General features: G+C 40.1%; 1 protein-coding gene across 6 annotated transcripts in view; it reads left to right on the top strand.

Annotated features, from left to right (window-relative positions):
* Nucleotides 1-17002, top strand: part of KLRG1 (killer cell lectin like receptor G1) — a 44565-nt gene that overhangs the window by 9719 nt on the left and 17844 nt on the right. The window contains exons 3-7 of one of the 6 annotated variants that reach the window (XM_077871138.1): nucleotides 1925-2555; nucleotides 6600-7002; nucleotides 9733-9781; nucleotides 13618-13722; nucleotides 16139-16308. In XM_077871138.1, coding sequence (XP_077727264.1) covers nucleotides 6910-7002; nucleotides 9733-9781; nucleotides 13618-13722; nucleotides 16139-16308 — 417 coding nt within the window. In that variant the 5' untranslated portion in view covers nucleotides 1925-2555; nucleotides 6600-6909. Of the gene's footprint in view, nucleotides 1-1924; nucleotides 2556-6599; nucleotides 7003-9635; nucleotides 9782-13617; nucleotides 13723-15450; nucleotides 15590-16138; nucleotides 16309-17002 lie in introns of those variants that run through there. The other 5 variants (XM_077871139.1, XM_077871137.1, XM_077871140.1 and 2 more) reach the window with 5 other exon arrangements.

The raw sequence follows: 17002 nt of genomic DNA, 5'->3' as shown, positions 1-17002 counted from the left end.
GCCCTGGCCCCAAGGCTCAACCACTGAGCCACCCAGGCGTCCTGAACTTATTCATCTTATAACTGGAAGTTTATACCTTTTGACCAATATCTCCTCATTTGTCCCACCCTTCAGCCCCTGGCAACTACCATTTTTTCTATTAATATGAGTTTTTTTTTTTAAGATTTTACATGTAAATGAGATCATATAGCATTTCTTTTTCTCTGACTTATTTCCCTTGGCCTAATGCCCTTGAGTTCCATCCATGGTGTCACAAATGGCAGGATTTCCTTCATCTTTGTGGGTTAATAATATTCCATTATATCTGTATACCACATTTTCTTTATCCATTAATCCACTGATGAGCACACAGGTTATTCCCATGTCTTGACTATTGTGAATAATGCTGTAGTGAACAAGGGGGCGCAGATACCTCTTTGACATTGTGATTTAATTTCCTTTAGCTGTAGACCCAGAAGTGGAATTGCTGGATCATATAGTAGTTCTATTTTTAGTTTTTTGAGGAACTTCCATGTTGTTTTCCATAGTGGCTGAACCAATAGTATTATAATTTTGCCTTTTAAAAAAACGGTTTTCAGTTGTCTTTCTTCCTCTTGGTTTCTGATGAGACTTCAGCTATCATTCATGTCATTGTCTCCCTCTGTTAATATGTTGTTTTTCTCTGGCTGCTTGCAATATTTTCTCTTTATCTGGTTTTTAGCAGTTTTGTTATGATGTTTTTAGGTATGATTTTCCTTATATTTATCCTGAATGGGGTTCACTGAATTTCTCATATCTGTACATTTTGCACTAAATTTGGGAAATATTTGATCATTAATTCTTCAAATTCTTTTCTTTCTCCATTATTTTGCTCTTATGTTTCTGGGGCTTCACTTATAAGCACTTGATAATTGTCCTGTAGGACAATTCCTACAGATCACAGAGGCTCTGTTTATTAACTTTTTCTCTTCTTTATATTGGATAATTTCTAGCAATCTATCTTCACATTCCATTGACCTTTTCTTCTATCCTCTCCAGTTTGTTGTTAATCCCATTCAGTTGGGTTTTTATTTTTAAATTTTTTAAAATTTTTATTTTTGGGGTTTTTTAATTTTAGTTTTAAAAATTCTGGATATTATTCTTTTTTGATTAAAATTTTTACTTGATTTTTTAAAATAATTTCTCTCCTAGGATTCTTCATCTTCTTACTCATTATGACTATATTTTCCTCTTGTATATAAGCACATTTATAGCTGTTAATGTCCTTGTTTGCTGATTCCAACATGTATGTCATCTTAAGTTTCTTTTCTAGTTGCTTACTTACCTCTGGGCTGTGGCCCACATTTTTTTATTTCTATGCATTGTAATTCTTTTTTATTGTAGGCTGGAGATTAAATATATTACATTACAGGGAGTCTGCATTATGTTGTCTTTCTTTAAATAAAGTTTTTTATATGAGAATAACATAAGCTTTATAGAAGAGTTTCGAAGGTAGTACATGGAATTTTTTTCATACCCATCGCCTCATTTCTTCTAATTTTTTTTTTTTTTCTGCTTGCTCTGGCGTTTATTACAGCAAGCAAACCTCACTGCCTCAACCTCACAGCTATAAACTAGGATGTGAACCCCCGAAAGCCTATATAAACAGCCAAAATAATGGTTATCAACCCTGGAGACTGAAGCTCCCCAGCCAGTCTTTTAAATGTTTAGAACAGGGACGCCCGGGTGGCTCAGTGGTCGAGCCTCTGCCTTGGGCCCAGGGCGTGATCCCGGCGTCCTGGGATCGAGCCCTACGTGGGGCTCCCTGCTAGGAGCCTGCTCCTCCCTCTGCCTGTGTCTCTGCCTCTCTCTGTGTCTCTCATGAATAGATACAATCTTTGAAAACTAAAATAAAAAGATGAATGTCTAGAACACTTCTGAGAAGCCCTGTTCGCTGGTGGCCCAGCCTATTCACAGGCAACCACTGGGAAACACCGAGAAGGTCTCTCAGAAGGCGGCTTAAGCGTTTTACAAGCAGCGTGCAGTGGGGAGGCAGCAAGTGGCAAACGCTCGAAAGCCCCTGAGGCACACGGTGGAAAGCCCGAGGCTCCTCGTCGTGCGAACCACGAACCACAGAGCGTGACCGCGGGTGGGCATCCTGGCCGGCGGCGAGGCCGCGCTCCAACGCGCTCGGGCCTGCCTGCCCCTGACGCAGGAGCCTCGGGCCGCGGACCGGGGCCTGCAGACCTCGGCGTCCCGGAAGCCTGGTTTCGTTACCCCTCGGCTACTCAGGTTCCGAGGGCTCTCGCTTAGGAGGAGATGGGAGGTGGACAGAAAACCTCCACACGCCGACAATATGAACGTCCCGGCGCTTCCGTAACTCGGAAAAACCCCGTGTGAGGAGGTCTGGCGAAGGCGGCGCGGAATCCACGGCGCAAACTCTGGAGACGAATTTCCTCAGGCGCCGCGTCTAGGGCGGCGCAGGCCGGAGAGCCCCGGTGCCCCGAGGCGGAGGCCGTTTCTCCGGATGTCGGCGTCTTAGGTAACGCCCGCACCGGCATCAGAAGGAAGAATCAATGACTGCTCCGCCATGACTAGTGAGCTGCAGGGTTTCTTTGAATTTCACCGGTTTTTCACTCATGTTCTTTTTCTGTTCCGGGACCTTGGACACCATCTTGCTCATGTTTTCTTGATCCTCTCTGGTCTGTGGTAGTTCCTCAGCATGTTCTTATTGTTCATGACCTTGACATGGTTAGAGAGTACTAGTCAGATATTTAGTAGAATACTTTTCAATTTACAGTTTCCTGATTTTTTTTTTTTTTCATTTTTAGACTGAGATTATGGGTTTTGGTAAAATACCCCACAGTAATTAGTTATCTTTCTTATTGCACCGCATTGAGGGTACGTGATATCAATAAGACTTACTACTGGTGGTTTACATGATCAACTGTTTATACGTAAAAGGTTGTGCTTGATATATATACATATAGGATATACATATAGGTGCGTGTATGTATACAAATGTATGTTGTGCCCAAGATTGCGAATCCGAGAAACCACCAAGGAGCCGACAGCGATGCAAGCGCCCGAGGGTTGATTTGCAAGCCCGAGCTCCGGCCCGGGTACACCCGACACAGCGGAGCAGGGACTTGGACCCCGAAGTGGGTTACAGCTGGGTTTCTTATGGGCTGGTCTAGGGGACCTCCAGAAGGGGTGGAGGAATTTCTCAAGTCTGTGTACATTCTGATATGGGGCTTAAGGGCATTGAGCTCTGTTCTCATTCTAATATGGGATTTTCTGCCCCGCGCGGGCTAGGCTCTGTTGTCTTTCGGATGTGGGATTCCCTGGCAAGGACATTCTGCAGTTTTTCCTGTAAAGTTCAGCTCTTATTCCTCCTATTCACAGGGGCCTAAGATGGCTGTACTTGTGCTAATGCTAAACTTGAGGTGGAATGGCCTTGATTTTTCTCGGCCTCCACAATATATAACGGGAAATTATTCAGCCTTAAAAAAAGAAAGAAATCCTTCTATTTGCAACAACATAGATGAAACAAGAGGACATTGTCTATGTGAAATAAGCCAGACCAGAAAGACAAATTTTGCGTGATCTCACTATGGAGTCTAAGAAAAGAGAAAAGTGTTGAGTTCACAGAAACAGAGTAGAGAGGTCATTGTCAGAGGCTAGTGGTGGGGGGGAAAAGGGGAGATACTGATCAAAGGATATAAACTTTCAGTGAAAAGCTGAATAAGCTCCGGAATCCTAATAGACATACAGCACAGTGACTATAGTTAATAATATGTTAACAGGAGAATGGATAAACAAACCAGTCTCTCCATAGAGTGGAATATATTCAGCAATAGAAAGGAATGAATTATTGATATACACTACACTACAACATGCATGAGGCTCCTTTTATGGCAAACTTGGGAAAGATACAAACTAATCTACAGTGATAAAAGGCAAATCAGTGGATGCCTAGAGAAAGGTGAATGGTAGGCCCAGAAAGGCAGTAGTACAGAGTATAAAGTAACATTTGTTGGTGACAGATACATTTATTTTCTTGATTGTGGTGATGGCTTCACTGGTACATGCATGTATGCTAATTATATCTCAATAAAGCTATTAGAAAATGATATATACTTGAGGGGCACCTGGCTGGCTCAGTCTGTAGAGCATGTGACTCTTGATCTTGGGGTTGTGAGTTCAAGCCCACTGTTGGGTGTAGGAGCCTACTTAAAAGAAAAAATAAATGTATATTTAAAATTTGCTGAGAGTAGATTTCAAGTATTTTCACCCCCCCAACACAAATGGTAACTGTTGGAAGTGTTGAATATATTAATTACATTGTGGTAATCATTTCACCATGTGCACTTATATCAAAAATTCCACATTATATACCTTAAATATATACAATTTTTTTCAATTTAATTAACATGTAGTGTATTATTAGATTCAGAGGTAGAATTTAGTGATTCCTCAGATGCATATAACACTCAGTGCTCATCACATCACGTGTCCTCCTCAATGCCCATCACTCAGTTACCCCACCCCCACCATTCTCCCCACTGGCAACCCCTCAGCTTGTTCCCTATTGTTAAGAATCTCTAATGGTTTGCGTCCCACTCTGTTTTACTCTTATTTTATTTTTCTTTCCCAATGATCATGTGTTTTGTTTCTTAAATTCCACGTATGAGTGAAATCATATGGTATTTGTCTTTGACTGACTTAATTCATCTAGCATAATATCCTCTAGTCCCTCCATGTCTTTGTAAATGGTAATATATCATTCTTTTTGATGGCTGAGTAATAAATATACACAATTTTTTAAAGCTTTTTTTTTAAAAAAAGATTTTACTTATTTATTCATGAGAAACACAGAGAGAGAGGCAGAGACACAGGCAGAGGGAGAAGCAGGCTCCATGCAGGGAGCCCGATGTGGGACTCCCGGATTTCCAGGTTCACGCCCTAGGCCAAAGGCAGACGCTCAACTGCTGAGCCACCCAGGCGTCCAGTATACACAATTTATTTTTATTTTTATTTTTTAAATTTTTTTATTTTTTTAATTAATTTATTTATGATAGTCAGAGAGAGAGAGAGGCAGAGACACAGGCAGAGGGAGAAGCAGGCTCCATGCACCGGGAGCCTGATGTGGGATTCGATCCTGGGTCTCCAGGATGGCGCCCTGGGCCAAAGGCAGGCGCTAAACTGCTGTGCCACCCAGGGATCCCAACACAATTTTTTTTTTTAAACAAACTTTGCTTTTTAAAATTTTATTTTATTTTTATTTATTTTTTATTTTTTAATTAAAAAATTTTTTTTAGTATACGCAATTTTAATTAAAAATGCTGCAGATAAAAGTCAGTATGGAATTCATAGCTTTTTAAAAATTCCTGAGTTGTAATCCAATACTATTATTTATTTTGTTGCTCTAATTGTTTCATTTTTAGCCAATGGGAACTTTGTCAAATTGGTTCCTGTGTCCTTCTGACATGTCCTCATCTTTTGTTTTGTTTTAGTTTTTGAGTACTTCCTCATTTTCTAGCAGTACAAGGTGCCCAGGCTCTTCTTGGATTTTCTGTGCCCTGACCCTAGATTTAGTCATTTCCTCAAAGAGTTCTAGTTCTTATGCTGCCACCACTGCCTCCGTCTCGTCCTCTTCCTTCTTCTTCAGGTCATCTTTTTTTTTTTTTTTTTTTTAAGATTTAATTTATTTATCCATGAGAGACACAGAGAGAGAGAGAGAGGCAGAGACACAGGCAGTGGGAGAAGCAGGCTCAATGGAGGGAGCCTGACGTGGGACTCGACCCCGGGCTCCAGGATCACGCCCTGGGCTGAAGGTGGTGCTAAACCACTGGGCCACTGGGGCTGCCCTTCTTCAGCCCATCTTAACTGTCCCCCACCCCCGTCTTAACTGTTTTTAAGTATACTGCTAAGTAGTGTTAAATATTGTTATGGACTTAATATTTGTGTCCCCTTCCCTCCCCAAAGTCATATGTTGAAAGCTTAACTTCCAGTGTGGCTTTATTTATTTTATGATAGGGTATTTATTTATTTATTTATTTATTTATTTATTTTTAAAATATTATATTTATTTATTCATGAGAGACACAGAGAGAGAGGCATAGACACAGGCAGAGGGAGAAGAAGGCTGCCTGAGGAGAGCCCAATGTGGGACTCGATCCCAGGATCCCGGGATCAGACCTGAGCCAAAAGCAGACCCTCAACCACTGAGCCACCCAGGTACCCCTGTGATGGGGTCTTAAAGTGGTACAAGAATTTCGTCCCCTGAGTGCCCAGGTTCTTGGTTATGCCGCTTTGAAGAATGAAGAGTGATGGGCAGCAGAATAAAGTTTATGAGCAAGAGTATAAAGCTCCCAGAGAGGGAGGGGGGCCAAGCGGGTTGCCCCCAGAGTTTCTAAGTTTAGGGGTTTTTATGAGCTCTTTTAAGCAAAACTTTCTTAAGCGATCAGGGTGTGCTGAGTCATGCCAGTCAGAGCTTTGGTCAGGTATCTGTCTCCCTGTAAGGTTAGGTTACTGTCTCTGCGCTGATGGTCTTTTTTTTGCGGGTATCTGGGGACTTAGGTCTTAACTGCTTCTTGCCTGTGATATTGACAAATGCTTTTGTGGTTGTCTTATTTTAGGACATTTTGCAGAACTCATTTCTGCAAAGGCTGCAAAGCAGAATGCTAGTGTGTTTCTAAGCTGCAGAACAAGACATCAGTGCTATTTTATTTCAGCTGTCCTGTCCATATTTTCTTATTGGAGACCCTAGCCCTGACTACCTGTCCAACTAACTAACTCCTAACAGAAGAAAGTAACTAAAGTTAATGAGGTCATTATGGTGGGGTCCTGATCTGATAGAATTAGTGCCCTTATAAGAAGAGCCACCAGAGAGTGTGCAGGCTCCCTTTCTTCCTGCAAAAGTGCGCTGAGGAAAGGCTACGGAGCACCATGGTGAGAAGGCCACTGCAGCCCAACGGAGGAGTTCTCACCAGATACCAACCCTGCCAGCAGCTTCATCTTGAACTTCCAGTGTCCAGAAATGTGAGCAAATAAATTTCTGTTGTTTAAGCTACTAGTCTAAGGTGTTTTGTTACGGCTGCCTAAGCAGACTGGTACAAGTATATTCACCTTGTTATAAAACATAGCTCCAGGAGTTTCTCATCTTGTAGCACTGAAGCTATAACCATTAAATAATTCCCCATTTCTCCCTCTCCCCAGTTCCAGCAATCACCATTCTATTTTCTGTTTCTATGAATTGACTGCTTTGGATACCTCATATATGCGGAATCACAGAGTATATGTCTTTTTGTGTATGGGTGTGTGTGCCTGCATGTGATGGGCTTATTTCTTTTATCATAATATCTTTTTAAAAAAGGATTATTTATTTGTTTATTTATTTATTCATGAGAGACATAGAGAGGCAGAGAAACAGGCAGAGGAAGAAGTAGGCTCCCTGCAGGAAGCCTCATGCAGGACTTGATCCCAGGGCCCCCTGGATCACGACCTGAGCTGAAGGCAGACACTTAGCCACTGAGCCACCCAGGTATCCCTCATTTATCATAATATCTTCAAGGTCCCTCCATGTTGTAGAGTGTGACACAATTTTCTTCCTTTTTAAGATTGAATAAGATCCCATTTTTTGTATAGACCACATTTTATGTTGTCTTTTTTTTTTTAATTTAAAAAGATTCTATTTATTTATTTGATGGAGAGCATGCATAAGCAGGGGGAGCAGGAGAAGGAGGAGCAGGCTCACCACTGAGCAGGGATCCCGATGTGGGGCTCAGATCCCAGGACCCTGGGATCATGACCCCCAGCCAAAGGCAGATGCCCAGCTGACTGAGCTACCCAAGAACCCCTGTTGTCTTCTTTGTAAGGGCATCAAAGTTTGTTCTTAGAGGCAGCTAAGTTATTGGTAGATCTTTTTGGTTCTGTTGGATTTTACTTATTTTTTTTCCTCTGGGCATACTGGTCAGCATTGTATCACCTCTGGTCTGTATTCAGCTGTCTGCCCTGCAGGGGGCCATCCCAACAGGGGCTTTCAGGGGCCTGTCCTTGGCCTGTGCAGCCTAGCTCTTAGCAAAGGACCACGGCGAAGTCCCATCTAGTTTTTGGACACCTCTTGTCAGTTACCCTGCTTACTCCAGGCACACAAACAGCTCAAAACTTGCATCTCTGCCTCTTAGTGAGCAGCTTAGTGAAACTTAGTGAGACTGCTGTTCTATTTAGGATTCATTTTCCTACTTTGTGCTGGAGAATGGCCCTAGGTAGAACACCAGGTGACCCTGGTGCTCACCTTTGCATGTTCTGTTTTCTTAGGGATCACAGTGCTGCGTGTATTTCTGTGCCTGAAAACAGTTGCCTCGTGTATTTCATGCATTTTGTCATATATATAGTTTTTTTCTGGCTGAAAGGTTAAGTCCAGTCTTACTCTGTTATGGTGGGAAGCAGAACTGTATTAGGTTTTTTTTTTTAATATATATTTTAATGATTATCATTATTTTTTAAAGTGACCTCTGTGCCCAATGTGGAGCTCAAGCTCATGACTCTGAGATCAAGAGTCATGTGCCCTACCAACTGAGCTAGCCAAGCCCCCCAGAGCTATACTAGCTTTTATTCCTATACTCTCCCCGTTTTTCAGCTCTTTCTTATCTTGAACTTATGGAGAGTTTTAATTTCGTTTCTCTTTTCCTTACTTTAATTTTTTATTAACGGTTCACCTATTTAGAAATACATTATTCACACTTTAGTATGTATTTATTTAATTTGTTTCCCTGATAGGTGTCTTTGCACATAAAAATGAGAGGCCAAGGAGAGAAAATATAGTGGAATGTCTGACACTGTGAAGTGTAAAGATTAGAACACAATTGGGAAGATGTTTGGGGGAACATGGGGGTACAGCATATTCACAAGCCATATATATGAAATAGTTCATTTTCTCCATGTTGCCAGGCACAGGCAGCCAACAGTCCATTTCTTTCTTTCCACAGCAGCCAACAGTCCGTTCGTTCTTTCTTTCTTTCTTTCTTTCTTTCTTTCTTTCTTTCTTTCTCTTTCTTTTTTATTTTATTTATTTATTCATGAGAGACAGAGAGAGAGAGAGAGGCAGAGACACAGGCTCCACTCAGGGTGCCCGACGTGGGACTTGACCCCAGGTGTCCAGGATCAGGCCCTGGGCTGAAAGGTGGCGCTAAACCGCTGAGCCACCCGGGCTGCCCCAACAGTCCATTTCTCTTGTTTTACATATCATCAACTAACAGCTCCAAGAAACAATGAAATTGGTCCCATTGGACGTGCACCTATTTTCTGAAAAGGAAACAAAGCAAATATAAAATTTGAGATAAATTCATAACTAAGAACCTCTGTCATTTTTATTCCAGTTTCCTTAATTGAAATTGCTGGACTTTAGAGCACCTTTTCCTTGCTGAATAGAATTAGGTGAGATTGGAATCAATTTAACATGTATTTAATGAGTATCTATGAGAGAGTGTAGTGAGGAAAAAAAAATCACATTTTAGAGTATTAATTTCTTAATCAACTCCAGATTTTGAGTCATTTCCTGAAAATTTACTTCTGTTTTTATCATGCTGGACCATTAAAAAAAAAAAAAAGAACTTGACAACTTTTAAATTTCCTGCCAGCAGTTTAGACATTGTGTCTGTGTTTCCTCACAGACGTGTCTCTTCATACTTCTGTAATTTTACTCTCTCAGCTGAATGTGAATGACATTAGATAAAGATGATTGACAATGATATTTATTCTGTATGGCAGTGGTCTACTGAACCCCAAGCCCAGAATGACTACAGACCACAGCCAAAAGGTGAGTTAATCAAGTTCATGTGCGAAACTGTGCATAGTGGGGGATGAATGGGAGGTAGAATAAGTTTGGAGTACAGGATGTAGAAAAATTGAGGGTACTTTGTTTTGTTTTTTAAAGATTTATTTATTCATTCATTCAGAGAGAGCGAAGAGAGAGGCAGAGACACAGGTGGAGGGAGAAGCAGGCTCCATGCAGGAAGCCTGATGTGAGACTCGATCCCGGGTCCCCAGGATCACACCCCAGGCTGCAGGCGGCGCTAAACCGCTGCGCCACCAGGGCTGCCCAAATTGAGGGTACTTTGAAGGAATACATTTAGTTTAGTTTGGAGTCCAGATTTGGAATATGAAAATCTGGTATATGGTCAAGGATCTGATCTTAGGTCTCAGGTAAAATCTTTTGTAACCATTCACTTCTATGAAACTCAAGCTAAGGCTGTTTAAATTCTAAGTATCTCTCTTTTTCAGACTATGAAATGGGGAGAAAAGATACCAATAACTTTGCTAATGGATAATAGTAAGAGTTTGTTAGAAAAGAAACAGATTCATATTGTCTAGGTTTCCCTCTCACAGTATTGCACTGGAGTGTTTTAGAAATGGGAAGAAGATATCAAGAGTACTACAAATAAGTGTTCCTGGTGATTTTTTGGAGACTTGAGGATGAAAAAGACATTTTTATGTGGACTTCTGAGAGAACACTTCCTAAGACAGGCAGATCATAATTTAAGAGCCAAAATTAATATTTAATTTTATATCTTAGGCAATAAACTCCCATAAAGTATATTCTTCAGTGTGGCTTTATCAGCTTTCTCTCTTTTTGCTACATACTCTTATTATTATGATTTTTAGTGTTGTTCTTTGAAAGCATTGCTATAATTTACTATATCATTCCAGTATACGCGGACATTTGGCTTTATTCTTATGACTATAAATTGTATGGCACTGGGTATTTTCATTTATATATAGATTTCTTTCTTTTGGATAATATCTGTACCAATTTCTAAGCAATAGAAATGTTAAGTCAGAGGAATCTACATTCTAAAGTATAAGTGCAAGGTCACACAGCTGGTACTAAGCTGGAACTTGAATATAATTATTTTGATTTCTAGGCAAAAGGCTTTTTGTATTTATATACAGTACACTTTGCACATTCTTGTTTACTGCCAGGATGCTCATTTCCACCCCAGCTTTCCAGGGTGCTCTACTTGGGAATAGGAAAATAGACTAGGAGCTTTAAAATTACATTAAAAATCTCTTCACAAAACTATTACATGTTTATTATAGAGAATAGGTTAACTATGAAAGCTGATATAAGAAAATAAAAATCACTAATAATTTTACAATGTGATGATTATTACTCTTACTATTTTGATCTATTTTTGCCTGTCTATGTCAACTGTACTTTATGTACTCTACTAAGAGGCTTTTAATATGTATATTTCTTTTTTTTTAAAACAAGATTTTATTTATTTATTTAAGAGAGAGAGAGCATGAGCCAAGGCAGGGAGAGGCAGGGGGAGAGCGTGGGAGAGAAGCAGACTCCCCTGCTGAGCAGGGAGCCAGATTCAGGACTCAACCGCAGGACCCTGAGATCAGCACATCACTGAGCTACCCAGGCGTCCCTCTTTTTTTTTTAATTTAATTTAATTTATTTATTTTAGAGAGGAAGAAAGAGAACATGAGCTGGGGGAGGAGCAGAGGGAGAAGGACAAGCAGACTCCATATGGAGTGCAGAGCCCAACGTGGGGCTTGATCCTGAGGCCCTGAGATCATGAGTCAGAAATCAGGAGTCAGACACTTAACCAACTAAGCCACTCAGGTGCCCCTCACTATGAATTTCTTTTAAGAAGTTCAGAATGCGGCAGCTTGGGTGGCTCAGTGGTTTAGCGCCTGCCTTTAGCCCAGGGTGTGATCCTGGAGACCAGGGATCAAGTCCCACGTTGGGCTCCCTGCATGGAGCCTGCTTCTTCCTCTGCCTGTGTCACTGCCTCTGCCTCTCTCTCTGTGTCTCTCATGAATAAATAAATAAAATCCTAAAAAAAAAAGTTCAGAATGCTAAAATAAATTTAAAAATATAAGGAAGTGGCCCTGCATGGTTCAGTTGATTAGGCGTTTGACCCTGATTTGGACTTAGGATCATAGGATTGAAGCCCTTGTCGAGCTCCGTGGCGGGCACGGAGCCAGTTTAAGATTCTATCTCCACCTCTCCCTCACTTGTAGAAGAAGAAGTTTAGAATGCTTCATGGATATACACACATGTCTACAGTATAATTTATCTAAAATTTAAGTAGTCAAGTGAGACTCCAGATAGTCAGAATTTCCAAATTAAAGATTACCAAATAAAGGGGTCAAAACCAGCACTTAAATTATTACTTTATACACTTTTGTTCTTTACACATAACTCCTACATTGTCAGACTGTGAGACCACTGTGATTTTGAAATATAAGTTTGGATTAAGAAAAATTTAAAAAAAAAAAAAAAAAAAAAAAAGAAAAATTTCCATTTTCCAAATGAAGGAAAATAGTATTCTTATATGTAACATAGTTAATATGAAGTAGTGTTCCATCCTTAAACATATCAACTAAAACTCATTATTCTTTCAGCAATGACAGTTTATAAAGTATTTCTGAGATATAAGTTATTTTATTTTCAATTAAGTTGTAGTTATTTAAATTTTGAATAGGTAATACCCCACGTGGTTCAAAATTCAGAAGTGCAAAAGAAAACGAGAATCCCTCCTGTTTTTGTCTTCAGTGACCTATTTCCTCTCTGCAGAGGCAAACAACACTATCAGATTCTTATGTCTACTTTCAGAGATACTAGCGTACATAATTTTGCAGGATGTTTCTTTCCCGGAACTACCTATCGTGAAAATCAATCCGAATCTGTAAAAAAAAAAAAAAGCATGTCTTTATTCCTTTGTTAGAAGTTACATATTCACTTTATGGCTATATCAAAATGTATTTGACTGGTCTATAACATTTTCTCCTACAAATACTGTTGCCATGAATTGCCTTATAAATATGATATTTTGCATATGGGTATCTGTAGGAAAAAATCCTCAAAGAGAAATTGCTGGATCAAAGGATAAATGCCTTTGCAATTTTTGCAGGCATTGCCAAATTGTCCTTCAAAGAGATTGTACCAATTAATATTTTTACCACTAAAGCATGAAACTGTGTAAGTCAGAACTTCAAAAGAAAAAAAGTATATTTTTAAAAGATTTATTTATTTAATGAGAGAGAGAGTGAGGGAGGGGCAGAGAGAGAGAAAGAATCCTGAGTCAGACTCCCTGCTGAGTGGGGAGCCTGACATGGGGCTTGATCCCAAGATCCTGAGTTCATGACCTGAGCCAAAATCCAGTCGGCTGCTTAACAGACTGAGTCACCCAGGTGCCCCAAGAAAAAGTATTCTTAACTTGATAAACATAGGATGTTCCTTGATAAAGATGTGGGTTGTTATTCTAGACTTGAGAGCAAGTCCCTCATATCCAGCAAAGAAAATTTTAGGGCCTGGGTCTCAGTTCTCATTAGACCAAATTTGTGCAAGGCTCCAGATATCCTTCCTTTGCCTTTTCTTTCCCTTCAACTTTTTTTTTTTTTTTTAAGATTTATTTATTTATTCATTCAGAGAGAGCGAGAGAGAGGCAGAGACAAAGGCAGAGAAAGAAGCAGGCCCCATGCAGGAAGCCCGATGTGGGACTCCATCCTGGGTCTCCAGGATCACACCCCAGGCTGCAGGCAGCACTAAACCGCTGCGCCACCAGGGCTGCCTTCCTTCAACTTTTATTCTAACTTTTACTGTAACTCAGAATTTTATTTTGGATTCTGTTCTTGCAGTTTCTTCTGGCAGGTCCCCTCTCTCACGCCATGTGGCAATAGCTTTGGGATTTCTGAGCACTATTCTTGTGTGTTTCCTGCTTGTTCAGTGGATTCTCTGCCAGGGTAAGTACTAACTTAAATCAAAATCTTTTATTTTGCCTATTTTTTAAAAAAGCTTATTCATTTAAGTAATCTCTACACTCAATGTGGGGCTTGCAGGCTTGCACTCATGACCCTGACATCAAGAGTCACATGCTCTTCTGACTGAACCAACCAAATATCCCTATTTTACTTATATTGTGTTATAAGAGCAATAAAACATAACAGAAAATTTGAAAATTGAAAAATAATGCCAATAGGGACGCCTGGGTGGCTCTGCAGTTGAGCATCTGCCTTTGGCTGGAGTTGTGATCCCGTGGTCTCACGATCGAGCCCCACATCAGACTCCCTGCATGGAGCCTGCTTCTCCCTCTGCCTCTGTCTCTGCCTCTCTCTCTCTGTGTCTCTTATGAATAAGAAAATAAAACCTTTTAAAAAAAGAAAAATAATGCCAACAAAATAACTCACCACTTGTACACATTTCCTGGGTATAGTCTCCTGGGCTTTGACTACATGCATTTGTGTAAGTATTATTTTAACAAAGAATATAAAGTCCTCTAAAATCTTCCCCACTTTCTTTTTAAAGTAAGGCTGGGTATAGTTCTGATCATTATATGCTTATAATTTTGTATATTGCTTTTTAATTATATTATGTCCTAAACACTTTTCTATTTACTATCATATTTATCATGATAATCAAATTATAATTGCATTATTTGTGTATTATTTATGTTTAGCTTTTCATATATAGATATATAAAAATATATTCTGATTTTTTCCAATTAGAGTACTTTCATATTGTCTAAAGTGAAATTTCCTAAAAAAAAAAAAAAAGTGAAATTTTCTAAATTTAATTCTTCTAGGTCATTAAATATGATGATCCAAAAAGCACTCAGTTTATTATTTCACAATCCAGAGTCCTGACTTAAGTTTATGTTATCTGGAAATAATTGTTAGTAACAGATGATTGTTATACAGACTTTATTCATTTGGACTCTAAGAGTTCAGCCCTAGGACCTCTACCTTGACCCAAGTCCTTTGACAAAAGAAACTCCAAGGAAGTTGGGAATTTTTCATTCAGCCTGGGTAATGTCACAGTTGTGTGGAAAAAGCACAAATCTATAAGGTGTCAACTTTGTAACTTGATCTCCAGTACCCTATATTGGTCCCATGCCAAGCCATAGAAAAGTTGTCTAATTTTGACATTTTCAAAAAGGACTGCCTTCACTACCTTTTAACTCCCAAATCTACATTAGGTATATACTCTATTATGCAGTCATTTATCCACACCTATGCTTATTTGATATAATGGCTCATACTTGCCTGTTGTGGAATTGTGCCTATGAGGAGTTTATACAAATGTATTTCGTGGCTGAGCAGGGAGCCCGAAGAAGCAGGGCTCATCCCAGGACCCTGGGATCATGACCTGAGCCGAAGGCAGACACTTAACAAACTGAACCCCTCAGGTGCCCCCTCCTTTTTAAAAGATACAATCCAGCCATTTTAAAGGAATGAGAATGTTCTGTATTTAAAGGAGCCCCGTGAAGAAATTGCATCACTTTGACTTTAGCATCTAATATCCTTCTCTGTTGGAGAGTTTTTGTTTGATAAATTCTTTCTGCTATAAGTCTTTTATTTAATATCTAGTGATGGCAGATAATCACATTTGTGATAAAAGATAAAACACCTATCTTTCACTCTAGTTAAGTTTGCTTTTTCTAGTTTCTGTCTTTTTCTTTTGCATTATCACAGGGTATCAGGTTGAGGTTGGACATTCTGGAAAATTCTCCCTGATTTCAGTAATGAATCTATGCAGTTATGTAGTATGTGCACTGACCTACATAGACAGTGGGCTGACACATACAATGCAGATGCTTGATTATCTTATCTGGTAGGTATATAGCATATGTGTGTAAAGACCTAGCACTAGTGATGTGCTCTGTCCATGGTCCTCAGCCTCGTTGTGTCCGTTTCCTTACTGCTTTAGTCATAGTCACATGCTTGTGTAGTGGAATGTACAGTAGTGATAAAGTTGGACATTATGAAGTTTTTATTTTTACTATTTATTTATTTTTAAATATTTTATTTATTTATTCACGAGGGACACACAAAGAGAGGCAGACACACAGGCAGAGGGAGAAAAGCAGGCCCACTGCAGGGAGCCCGACGTGGGACTCGATCCCAGGACTCCAGGATCACACCCTGAGCCAAAGGCAGACGCCCAACTGCTGAGCCACTAGGTGTCCCCATTATGAAGTTTTTTTTTTTCATTATGAAGTTTTTAATTTGAGGCCATGAATTGTTGTGCCTTTCTCTAAACTTTAGTCTGAAAGGTGCTGGGGCAGGGAAGACTATGGGGCTGCCATAAGCTGTTTACCTCCCATTTCATTTCCAAGACTAAGTGGTGCATAAAGATGTGACCAGTCCTCTTCCTTTCTAGGTTCCAAGTGCAACACGTGTACCAGTTGTTATAGTTGCCCTGACCTCTGGATGAGGTATGGTAACCATTGTTATTACTTCTCAGTGGAGAAAAAAGACTGGAATTCTAGTCTGGAATTCTGCTTAGCTGAAGACTCACATCTCCTTATGTTCACAGACAACCAAGAAATGGTAAATGCAAACATTTAGCAAATGTAGGTTATGTTGGTGAATGGTATTCCAAAGTATCGTGTGTTCTCTTTTGAGGAACAAAAGGAACATTCTTCTCTTTCTCTCCCTTTCTCTCTCCTTGTTCTTTCCTTTCTTTCCTCCTCTACCCCTGCTTCCTTCCTTCTTCCTAGTCCTTACCCTTTCTCTGCCTGACCCAGCAATCTTCATGTGTGGAAACCTAGATGTTTGCATACTCTGGAATGTGTGTACATGTGTGTGCCGGAAATGGAAGGGTGGTGAGTATTACACATAGGAATTAGGCCTGAAATACAGGTCTAATTAAAAGAAAGCATTAGATCTAGAAATATTGGAGTCCAACAACAAGGAGACAGCAGATTCTTGCACAACAGCTGGTGGAATTTGGGAAGGAGGGGAAGAGAGATATCTTGGGGACAAAGAGACTGTGGTAAGGGCTTAAATGTCTTTTAATAATTTCCCTCCATTCTTTGGAATCCAGCAAGTTCTAGACTAGGAAGCAATTGAGATGGGGGGTGAGGGAGAGGCATGAGGAGGAAGAAATTCCAGAAAGTTGGGAAAGAAGAAAGGAAAGTGTGCATGATGATCGTCTGTGTGTGTGTGTGTGTGTGTGTGTGTGTGTATGTGTGAGAGAGAGAGAGATCTTAACCCCCTTGCAGGGCTAAGTTGGCGGGCTCCA

The sequence above is a fragment of the Canis aureus genome, chromosome 25, assembly GCF_053574225.1.
Source record: "Canis aureus isolate CA01 chromosome 25, VMU_Caureus_v.1.0, whole genome shotgun sequence".
NCBI classification, from domain to species: domain Eukaryota; kingdom Metazoa; phylum Chordata; class Mammalia; order Carnivora; family Canidae; genus Canis; species Canis aureus.
This window is presented reverse-complemented; position numbering and strand designations above follow the sequence as displayed.